Source organism: Lycorma delicatula, chromosome 4 (genome assembly GCF_047948215.1).
Source record: "Lycorma delicatula isolate Av1 chromosome 4, ASM4794821v1, whole genome shotgun sequence".
NCBI classification, from domain to species: domain Eukaryota; kingdom Metazoa; phylum Arthropoda; class Insecta; order Hemiptera; family Fulgoridae; genus Lycorma; species Lycorma delicatula.
Window position 1 is genome coordinate 75,940,108 of NC_134458.1, and position 12,665 is coordinate 75,952,772.

The 12,665-nt window shown below is 32.4% G+C and overlaps 1 protein-coding gene across 1 annotated transcript in view; it reads left to right on the forward strand.

The window, feature by feature from the left end:
* Positions 1-4,721: 4,721 nt before the first annotated feature.
* The window catches only part of LOC142322647 (protein unc-93 homolog A), a 30,838-nt gene continuing 22,894 nt past the window's right edge, over positions 4,722-12,665 (forward strand). The window contains exons 1-2 of the mRNA XM_075361725.1: positions 4,722-4,943; positions 7,614-8,855. Of these exons, the coding sequence (XP_075217840.1) occupies positions 4,722-4,943; positions 7,614-8,855 (1,464 nt within the window). The remainder of the gene's footprint in view (positions 4,944-7,613; positions 8,856-12,665) is intronic.

The following is a 12,665-nucleotide window of genomic DNA, read 5'->3' on the forward strand; positions in this document are numbered from 1 at the left end:
AGTACACATTTATTTTGATTTGTACATTCAGTTTGTTTAAGGCCGGACTTAGCATAATTATTCTTATATGGAAATCATTAATTGTAACACAGTTAATAAAGCTAAGTATTCTACTTATGTACTCTTTTTTAATAGTTAATTTACGAATTAAAATTTACTTTGTTCCACATAACAGCTTTGTTTTTTTTATTTTTAGGTGTGGGCAACGTTTGGCTATTTTCAATCAATTTCATACTTTTAAAACTTTCTAAGTCTTGTCAAGCCACCATAATTTCTTCCTGTCAAAACTTTATGCTATTTTAGCCGTTGTTACATCAATGCCTTCTAGAAAAGTGACAAAATATCTTGTAAATTAGTATTACATTCATATACAGCTTTATAAAGACTAGTTCGAGCTTTAATTAGTTTATTAGATTAGTTTAATTAGATTGGATATTAGTTTTCATATTAGATGACACTGATCCGGCATCGCTATTACGCATCTTTCAGACTTTATTAGTTTCTGTATGTACATATAGGCACAAAAGTTAATAATAAACAATAACCTTTTTTTTATACGTGTATGTAGAACGTATATATAAAAATGAGGTACACGAGTATACTCGTATATGTACTGTCTCACGAAAAAACGGAAATTGTTTCAAAATGTATTCATCTGTAGAAAATAAAGAAAAATTTACATAATCAAAGATCCGTAAATACTTTGTTTTCTAATTAAAATCAGCCAAAAATTTCGCCCTGATTTCTGCTTCAACAGTTACACACTGTACACTAAAATTCTTGGGATATAAACTACGGGGTGGTTACTGACCTGAAAAATTAAAAATTTATCCCAGAATTGTATCTCCAGTATATTTCCTACAATTTTTTTGTAAAGCCCGAACAAATTCAAATCGAAAAACACATACTTTTTAGGTTTGAAAAGCTTGTCTAAAATTGTTGATAAACGAATAAAAAAACTTTATGACAAAAGCTGTTGTGAAAAATTTAGAAAATTTATTTAAATAAAGTCTTACGAAGTTTGGCTTTTATTTAAAACAAAACAGACCAAACAAAAAACGTGGAAGAAAATATAATTTTAAACAAAGCTAAAAACTTATTGATATTAATTATTTACAGAATGTTCACGAATGTGCAAGCGCGCGTGTGTGTGTGTTATTTTCAGTTACGAACCCTCTTGAATCTTTGTTATTTGTATACACAGTGTACAGTAAGACTTCCTAATTTGATTTCCGAAACTCAGAGTAACATTAAAAAATTCGAATTCTAGGATTTTAGTTAAATGTCCCTAAATTTTCTGAAAGATATTTTCAATTTACTAAGAGAGTATTACATGTCTGTCTGTAATACTGTTTCATGCTTTAAACATTATTTTTGTTTAATGTACAATTAACCAATAATAGAAAATAAAAAAGTGTTATTTTTTGTAATTAACAGTAATTCAGTATTTTACACTGTAAAGAGGAACTTTACTTACACTGCCACTAGTTACTTAACGAAAAATTAATTATTTTTTATCATTTTATAATTTCCACGATGCCAAATATTCTCACTCACAGTTTTTTCTAAGCTTTCATTGCAATTAAAAATAATCTCTACATAAAAATTATGTTGAGCTTACGCCAGACGCGATTATAAGTCGCTTATCATCTTCAGTACTTGGATGATGTCAGACAGCAAATTCATTTACCATTTTCATCACCCCTCCCTCATCTTTTTCACTGATTTCCATTTCTTCTGTTTTCTTGTTCTCTATTTCACTAACAGTATCTTCTGCGCTTAATTACCCAGGAGTGATTAGCCGTCATCCAAAATAACAAATAAAGAAAATAATATAATCATGAATTCATTTCAGCTTTTGGATTTATTTTCTACCGTCTCATTGTCTTTGAATATTTCATCACGCTTATTGAAGCAGCTCTCTTATAAATATTATCGTTTCTTTCATTTTTATGACCTTTCATGGTATTATAAAAGAAAAGAAAACACTGTTGGAAGATAATAAACAACTAATAGTAGTTTCTTGATCAATAATTGGATCCATTCCTTAATCTTTTTTTTTTAAACCTGTTTGATTTGTATTTTAATTCAAATACAAATGTAGAACTTGTTATATTTCTTCTTACGAAAGACTTTTATAAGATAAATTATATTTCCTCTTAAAACAACAGTATTTATTTTATTATGTTTTCCTCAAAAAACTCCATGGAGTATAAAAGACATCACTTTTACATTATCACAATTATACATATGAAAACATAAACAGCTGCATGCAGTAAGTATTGAAATAAAGTGATGGTGAAATATGGAGAATGGAATAATGCGCAAGAACTGAACAACTAATTTAACTACTGTCTCTTCCCCGCTAAGTCTGGGGTACGAACCAAAGTTGAGTTCAGTAAGGGGACTAAATTTCATTGTTGCGAGCAACTTTTTTGGTGGTATGATGTGTTTAAATTTGCCTTGAATTTCGAGACATTCACATAAATTGGCTCGATAAAGTAGAACTAGGCGCGGGGTTCGTGCTTCCACGAACTCGGTTAGCCAGTTCAGAGGGAAACGAAGTAGGACATTCAAGATGTCCTGACGAGGCCCACAGCGAAGGCAAAAGCTGAGTTACTAATCACCGATGTAAATGACTACTGAGGCATTTACATCAGTGGCATCCCAACAAGGCCAGGCTTGTTACTATGAGATGTAAAAAGTCAGAGGGCGATAGACGACTCCCGTTAAAGCCCATAAGGGCTAGGAACGAGGGGGTGGTGACCGGAACATCACTAGGCGGGTGTCTTCCCCTACGGGGTTGGCATGTTTTATCCCGCATCGTACGGTATAAGCGTATTATAATTTTATAAATTATAATATTGTGATAATATGAACATATAATATTTAATATTATATAGCTCCGATTATTATATAGCTTATAAGAGCTCCAATTGCAGCTCTTTCTTTCCTTCTCTTCTTTTAAATCTAGAAAATTAAATTACGGCTGCTCTGTTCTAAACTTCTGTTTTTTTTTCTCTCTCATACGAATCATGAGTACTTTTATTTTATATTCACCATGTAATGGTGAGAACATTCTGTATGATAGAAGAAGACTAATACTAATACTAAGAACAAATACTTATTAACAGACTATTATTCGGTCATTAACTATTATTTGGTTATTCAGTATTTATGTCCAAGACAAAAATATTTCAATCCATCAATTTTTTGTACATAACCAAAATGACGCAGTAATCAACAGCAGTTGTGTTGCACCTTTGTGCATTATCTCATCCCTCACATCTCACCGCCGATTTTCTTCTACACTTACTGCCTGGAAAATGATACATACCCAAACAACAATGTCATGTTTGGTTATGATTCTTACCCAGACATCATATTGAAGTAGCGAGCTACGACATCATATAGACCGCTGATACTAAATAGAATCGAGTACTAAATGAATATTTTTTTGCTTTAAAGCACACTACTAAAACACTGAGCTTGATATCATTATTAAATATTTATGTAATAATTTAATTATTTTTTTTAGTTTTATTATTATGTACTGATCAGAATAGAATATCTATTTATTTAATTTGCATTATGTAATTTATGTTATGTTTGTATTTATGTTATATCTATTTGTTTTTATTATGTTGAATGTTTTCAATGATTTTTTTTGCTTTCTTTTCTTTATAATAGAATATACTGGGTTAGTAGGGATATGTTGTAGTGATGGCATAAAAAACAACTCTGCTGAGTTGTTGAACAATTTACCATTGTTCCAACAAAAGAGCAAACAGTATGAAGAAGAACAAATCGGAACAATATCTTATATTTTACTGCTCTCTGATCAGCATGAACTCTGTAGTTTTATCACCTTCTGCAACAAAACACGATCCAGTGAGCTGTACAATCAGTTACAGTGTCAATCAGTTACACCAGTAATTGAAACTGATGAATCTTTCACATGATTTCTAATTTTAAAGTGTGATAACACAATCATGGCTACATCTGTTTTTCTACAATTATTTTGAGTTGGCTACTATTTTTAAAAAAATGCATTAACTTTAATTGCTGGGACAGTCAAAGCATGCTAAGACCTAAACAAAACAGAAATCCAGAAAATATGTAACAAAGTTACTTAGAGTGGTAGATAAAATAACATGAAAAAAGAAAAGTATCAGCTGGCATACTTAATGATAAATAGAATAAATATTTTTCCTGTATTTTATAAAATTAAACAAAAATTGAACATTAAGAATACAATAGAACTTTGCAAAAATCAGTCCAGACAAAAAGAGGACTGGTCAGTCCAAGTGGGAGCTTAAGTATTTTGTTCATCTTTTTTTTAACAAGCAAACTTATCTTTTGTTTTGGCTTGGCTGATAGTTATTGTTTAACAATTTAAATGTGTGTTTGACAATAGATTTTTACTGAATGTAAACAATTCTTGAGTGTCTTTTTTTCTAATTTATTTATTTTATTGTATGAACCAATTAATATCATTATGTATTTTTATTCATCAAATTATTGTAGTGCATTTTGTTTCAGCCACCGCTGAAAGTTCATTGACTGAAACTTTGCTCAAAGGACAATAATAACACTGGAAAAAATTATGTAATGAAATAAATATAAATATATAAGCATATTCTTGTGATAAATTTGATTACACAATCGTTAAAAGAAAAACTGTTAATTAATGATTAAAATGATTAATAATTAAATTATCAATGGGAAGTTTACCAGATTTGCATGCTTTATCGAAAGATGATGATAAAGATAGTATATGTAAAATAACAATCAAGGGAAGGATAGAAGTGAGTTATTGTAAAACAGGTATACATTTGCCACATTGCAACCAACACCGTCCACTGAAACACACTCGCAGTGCAGGTAGCAATCCACATGGTTGCATCGATAAAAAAGCAACATTTCATCAGTTCCCTCTTGAGGTAAGTAATCATTATTATCTCTTTTTTAATTTCAACTAAGTTCTTTCTGAATCCATTCTTATTATTCTTGTTTTATCAGCACTGAATTTTAGGATTGTACTTGATTTTGGCCCAGATGAATTTGACTTTGCATTGTAAGGAATGAAAATGTTCAGGGAAGAAAGACAACTGACTAATATACCAACAAACTAGGTATGGTAGGGATGATTGAAGTATGACCTGTACAGTGGATGATATAATGATCCATGACCATGGATGATTGATGTAGCTAACCCCTACAATGCACATCTGTATTATCGTATCTGGATAAATAATTTATGTATATTTAAAAATGAACAAAGGATATTTTGGAACCATGGAAAATTTACAATCACTACTCTTTATTAAGGCAGGAAAATTGCATCCAGAGGTAAAAGTCAGGAAAATATCCCAGAGGAACTTAATTTCTATAACAACGTCTTTGCAATATGTCCATCTGCTATAAACAATAGCTACTAAATTTAAATAGTATGCAAACCACTCATCCTAAGTAAAATCCGGATAATGTTTATTTTTAGTAATCTATTGTTTATTAAATGTAACTTTAACTATTAATATTTTTATTTTCCTACCTGTTGTAGTGTACAAGGAAATTTTTAACAAGGGAAAAATATTAGTATCACTTAAAAAAATCACCTCAACACTAACATTTAAAAATATAATTTATTACCATAAAATCTAAAAAATTGTGCATAATATTATATGTATGGATTTGTGTAACCATGCAGATATCTATTTTGTTTTACATCTACTACTATTAACATTTTATCTATAATTATGAAATTTTGAGAGGTAGTTTGTGTGTTAGGGAGACAGATTCATTTAATTTTTTTTAAAAGTAAGATTGTTGACGTTGAAGAAAGTTTCATAAAAATCTTATTCATAGAATTACCATACTTATAAAAAAAAATGACACCATTGGAAGTATCATTGCAGGTTGATAAATTAAACTGTAGAGTAAAAAATGTATAGAGATAACCCAAGGTTACTTTAAGGAACAGGATAAGGAATGAAGACATTGCACAGAGGATGGAAATGACAATACATCTTGTTGGTATGGTAAAGATGATTTCGGTGGTATGTGGAATAATTGAAAATACTTTATTTTGTTCCCGGTAGAAGGAAGGAAGGTTGCCCCAAAATGCCTTGTAAAGTTAAATTTTGACCTTTTCATGGAGGACAGGAATTTGCTAGAGTAAAATATCATAGACAAAACCAAATTGTGATTTGGATGCAAGAGGCAACAATGAAGATGTATCCCACTCACTGTAAAATAAGAAATATCATTGGAAATGCGCCATTGAATTTCTTTCTAAAAAAGTACCCCACCCCAAAATAACTGATATTTTGTTATCATTTTTCACTTTTTACTATTTTAAACTACCAACTTAACATTTCACTATATTTTTCTCTCAGGTGTTATCAGGCAGAGAATGCTTTCCAACCTTAGTTCGTAAGAGTAGTTAGTATTAAAACTCTTCCCTAAAATAAAAGTTTTATCAATTTTTCTAAATTTTTATCATTTCACTCCATCAAAATAAAATATTTTAGTTCATTTTTTTAAATTAGGCATTAGGTTCTCTTTCTGAGTTAAGACAGAATCATTGTATCACAAGAGAAAGAGGTACATCATAATCTATTGCAGTTTTTCTTATAGCTATGACACATCGAGACCATATAAGATGCAAGAGGCACAACTAAGAGTTCCTTTCTCTGAGTAAGAAAGAGAAAGCTGTAGTCTCTATAGCCAGGTCCTATAAGAAATATGTTTTAACTTTTATCATAGGAGTAAGGACAAAATTTTTAATAAAAAAAAATTTTCTAAGCAGAAAAATTGTTACTTGAATTATATAACAAACATTTTATTATATTTTTAAATAGAATACAATAAAAAAGCTAAATTAGTAAATAAGAAATAGGTATGTTCATTAAAGTAGAAATAATTTCAAGAGTATTTGGACAGATTAAGTTTTAACCACTAGCGTTGGGTAATATCAAGGCCAATTCCTTATCATTTCACATACTTTTATTTACCACGATACTATTCTTGGATATTGAGAAAACTTCAGGTTTTTAAATGTTTAGTTTATTATTGTGCTCAAAACCAAATAATAATTACACTTTTTCTTCATTCTTTCCAATTAAAAATTTTTTAACACCCAATAAGTTACTTTATGTTTATTCTTGATCAAGAGAATTCTTTTTAGTCCAGTCTTAAAACTAAAGGTATTCTTTAACTATTATTATAATCACTATTTATACTGAGTAAATAACTAGAAATGTTTTTGTTTTATTTTATTTATTTTTTTTATAAAATTATTGTGAACAAATTTTATTGGTTGCTTTAAACATATTCCAATTAAAATTTAATTTATACGTTACAACAATGAGTGTAAAGTCTCTTTATAGTGGAGAAAAAAAAGCCCCAGTAATCAAAAAAAAAAAATTAGTCCAATGAAAATGAGTAATAAAATACTTATGAAATTTCTTACTCAGAACGGTAAAAAAAATGCATAAAATTTCATTATACTCTACTAGATTTGTGTATGTGTATTAAGGGTATATTAAGTGTGTTTGCATATTGATGACTATTTCTAAATATCCAGTAAAAATTATTAATTTATTTTTCAGAGAATGGCATCATATTCCCCAATGTCTAGTAGATCAACAAGATCCAGCTCAACAATTCACCATCAAATTCAAAATGCCATGCTAATGTCGACAGCAACAACATCTAGGAGGCGTGAATCAATGTCCAGCAGTGGAGGAACATCGTCAGTAAGACGTTTGATTGCAGTTGTACGCTCAACACCTTCTCGTTTTGGTCCAGTTTATTCACGCAAACTTCTTTGCCGTAACTTTGCAGCTCTTTGCCTTGGACATGCCATGATAACAGCAGCATTTGTTCCTTTGTTTGCCCTACAAGGTTCAATATCATCTTGGTGGTGGCCTCCTGAAGATACTTCTTTAAATCCTACTTCATTTCAGTTGAATGCAGATGTAGGTTCACTACTTCTTGCTACACTGTTTGCACTAGGATCATTGTCATCCTTAGGAACTCCAATCCTTGTTCATAAAATTGGATCAAATTGGAGCCTTATTCTCAGTTATACTGGAACATGTGTTTTCTTTGGTGTTCATTTATATCCAAGAGTTTATACTCTAATTCCAGGATATTTACTCATGGGCATATGGTTAGGTCCTTTAGCAGGTGCTAGAATAACATTTTTAATGACATTAGCATCCAAATTATCATACGTTCTTTCTGATGAAGAAGAAGATGAGATAGAATATTTAGCAGGCATTACAAGACGAGAACTGATAATCGAAAGATTATCACGTGGTCTTCATGTAGCTCAAGATTTAGGTCTAATCATAGGAAATTTTGTAGCCTCCTTACTTCTCTGGTACACCACCACAGCTTCAGCAACAACATCACCATCAAATATAAAAGATATAAATGACAGTTTCTTTGTGCTCGATGCTATGTTCAAAACCACTGGTAGTAATGAACGTATTTGTGGAAGTATGGCATGTCCATTAACAACAAATGTAGAATACTCAGACACTAGATATGGCACAGTTTCTGTAAATGATAGTGGAGCTTATAATAAATATGTCCTACCATGCAAGACAACAACCATGCTGGCTAGCGTGTTTCTTGGTTGCTCAGTTATGGGAGTTGCGTTAACTGCTGCTTTTATGGATCATATTAAACTTTTTATACATCAAGATCCAGCAGAAAAGACCGATTGTCATGCTGCTGCCAGAGTTATGCAAGAGACATTTAAAGACCCTCGATTGCAACTTGCTGCACCACTTTCAGTTTTCATTGGACTTGAGCAAGGTTTCATGTATGCAGATTTTAGCAAGGTAATTATACAACTTATAAACAAAGAATAAATCCATAATATTATATGATCGTTGTAAAAATTTATCATCAGTTAGATATAACTTTTATTAAAATTAATTGTATGACTAAATAGATTTTTTGTGTTTTAGAAAACCATACTTTAACTGTCACAATGCCCATAATTAAAATTACCAGGTCCCCCTTCAAAAATAAATTATTTATTTTAGTTCCAAATCAATAAAGAACCAATTTATTAAATACTGAGTTTTTTTTAACATGAACAACGTTATTTTCTAACGTCAATTTTCTAATAGAACAAAGGCCTGAATTCCAATATTCATATTTTATTAAATTATATAGAATATTTATGATTTCTTTATATTTATAAGTATTCAGAAAAAATTACGAACATTATATTTACATAATGTAAAATGTACTAAAACATGATATTTTACATGCATAATGCTATGAATATAATTAAAGTTACTACATATGACATAATTTTATAATTTATATTGTATGCTTTGATGATACATTTAACTGTTAACTGTTGTGGCAATTTTTGTTTGTTTTAAACCATAAATTTGGTTCACACACACAACTTCATGACAGTGCTTCTAAATCACATTTCTATATTCTAATTCATCTCATTTATTTATCATTTATCAATTCAGTCATCAAAAATTTTTATGTAAATGTGGGGAGGCTTATCTATTTTTCCGACAATTAAAAGCTTTCAATAATTTAATTCTTTCTCACTTAGCCACATTATAGTACCAAATTAACTCACCAGCAGAATTCTTATTCAGAAGTCTGATATCTTTCAGAGATATCTTCTTAATAATAAAGAAAAAGATATAGGTAAATCAAGTATAGATTTTTTGGACATCCAGAAATTCTTCTTTGAATTGGCTATGGCCACTGTAGTAATAACGGAAGGTCACCTATTTCATTGTGTGTTTAAAACCAATCTTGTTAAATGTCAATTTTTAACCAAATCATGTATGGTATTCTTTAATAGGATACTGACATTTGAAAATTTTTCAACAAATATTTGACATGTTTCTTGAAAGGAGCCAGAAAAACATAAGCATCCACTACAAGGACTCTTTATGTGATTGGAATAATAAAGATTAAATTACTTCTTTTCATTTTCTTCATCATCTTGTGATACTAATTTATTGATTACTGGATAGGTTCAGATGGTTTAAATTTGATATGATTTTCTTCTGATATTAAATGAAACATGAAATAAATATCTTCATACATTTTATTTGAATTCTATTCTGTATATCTATGTACATATTATATATTTATCACATGTGTGTGTTTTTTTGTTTTTTTTTTATATAGCGAAGGAAATTCCTTTACGAATCTCTGGCTTAGATGTTTTGCCTGGTATGTCGGACTCAAACATTAACTTAAAGGTGACTTGTTAATGCTAATACCGACTAAAACCTCCGCTATCCTCTGAGCTCTGATCCCCCACGGTATCCGCCGTTAGGCATTACTTCGCGGGGGGGGAGGATTTAGCTACTGCTCTTCCTTCTGGTAGCTAAGATGTTATTACTTTTTTCTTCTAGATGTTGTGGTCCTTTGCTCTTTTTCTTTCAATGGAACACAGGTCTGTAAGGACGTCTGTTGCAAACGTGCTTATTGCGTTCCATGCGGCTTTTGACGACAACATTGCTTCTATTAGTGTCTCAGGTTGGATACTTTGATGTAAGATGTTTTCGAGTTGATCACGCTGTGGATAAAATCGTGGGCACACAAAGAAAACATGCTCTGCATCTTCATTGACTCCTGGGCAGGACGGGCACTCTGGAGAATTATCGTGCTTGAAGCGGTGTAAGTATTCTCGAAAGCAGCCATGTCCTGATAACATCTGCGTTAGATCCCCCGACGGGGAGTCTTATTCTTTAAGACTTTGGGGGTTGGCGTCCCCACGGGCCTAGCCTCCGCAGCTTTTCTTCCCACTATACAATGAGCTGCGGAACACTTTACATTTTACACATATACTACACCAAGAACACTACATAAATTACAACATACACACATACACAATTACACAACAACAACCTACACTGATATTTCTTACATTTACACTCGGTGGTGTTGCGACATCTTACGAAACGCAACCGTAACCCAAGGTGGGAACAAATCGTGCCGATGGGTGAATGGCTCTACGTAGTGAGTCTCGAACGATGTCCTCTGGGCACCAGGGCGAACCCAGTTGTATTTAGCTCTAGCTCCAGTACGCGTGCGCTCTGCTGGAGTGGTCCATTTTTCGCCGGTACTCGTGGGACCAAAATTTCAGTTCCAATAATAAACACTATGATGGTTGGTGGTCCATCTGAAAAAACCACCATTTTAAGTCTTGCGAAGAGACCTCGATCAGCTTCGTCTGACGAGGATAAAAGTCCTACTGAACAGAATTTCTTAAAATCAAAATATAAAAATATCAGATTCGTTGTTCTCAAAAATAGTCAGGAAGGTGGCTCCCTTCAAAAGGTCTCACCGTTTTTAATAAACAAAACCATAACAGGTGCAAGTGGCTCCCCGAAGAATATCAGGAAATTACGCGACGGATCGATTCTGGTTGAAACATTCAACGATGAGCAGAGTCGATCTATCTTACGTCTCCGTAGTATGGGTGGCATAAATATAAGCGCAGAATGCCACAAAACGCTAAATACGAGCCGGGGTGTAATTTTTTGCAGAGACCTTCTGGATATAGATATCTCTGAAATAGTTGACGAGCTGTGCCACCAAGATGTTGTTGAGGTGAAGCGTATAATGAGACGGCAGAACGGAACAGAAGAACCGACACCGTCTCTTATATTAACATTCAGTCTCCCTGTTCCACCAGAAAAGATCAAAGTGGGTTACCTCTCGGTTCGGGTACGACCATTCATACCCAACCCACGGCGATGTTTCAGATGCCAAGGTTTTGGTCATACTACAACATCTTGCACGAAAACTGAGATCTGTGCTCGATGTGGTAAAGAAGGTCACAACGACACTAACTGCGAAGAAAGTGAAAAATGTGCAAACTGCAGTGGTCCACATACAGCCCGCTCCCGAGATTGCCCAACTTTTAAAGAAGAAAAGGCAATTCTCAAAATCTGTACGGAGCAAAAACTATCTTTTCCGGCTGCACGTAGAGAATATAAAAAGATAAACAACTCACGGAACCTGGTTAAACCAGACGTATCTTTTGCCACCGCTACAACTAAACAAATTCCTACAAATGCTAATAATCAGCAGTGCGGATCCTGCAATGAGCTTAAAAAACTTGTTCAGATGCTATCTGATCAAGTAGCTTCACTTACAGCCACTATCTCAGAGCTGACAAAAATGAATAAAAAGTCCTCCATCGCAGCTAGTGAATCAAACAGTATGATACATACGAAAGTTCCTATTCCCAAAATCGTACCGCCACGAATAGCGACTATCACAGCTGGCAGTAAGCCACCTAATAAGCTCCCCATAAAGGGAACCCACGTAACTATCTCTTCTGGGATGTCAACTACAGCATCCCATTCAAATAAATCTCCTCCACCATCTCCTCATATACTGGAGGATATGGTTGAAGAACCACCCGACCCTAGGGCATCGGAGTTCTTTAAAATAAAAAATTCAAAAAAGAAAAACCGAATCACGTACAACTAATTTTTATTTAGTTTCCGACATTTATTTTTTTATTTGCTTTTTACACTTATGAACATTATTCAGTGGAATGTTAGAGGTATTCGGTCCCGCATTGAAGATATTAGAGTACTGGCGCACACACATGATCCACTAATCATGTGTCTCCAGGAAACTCACCT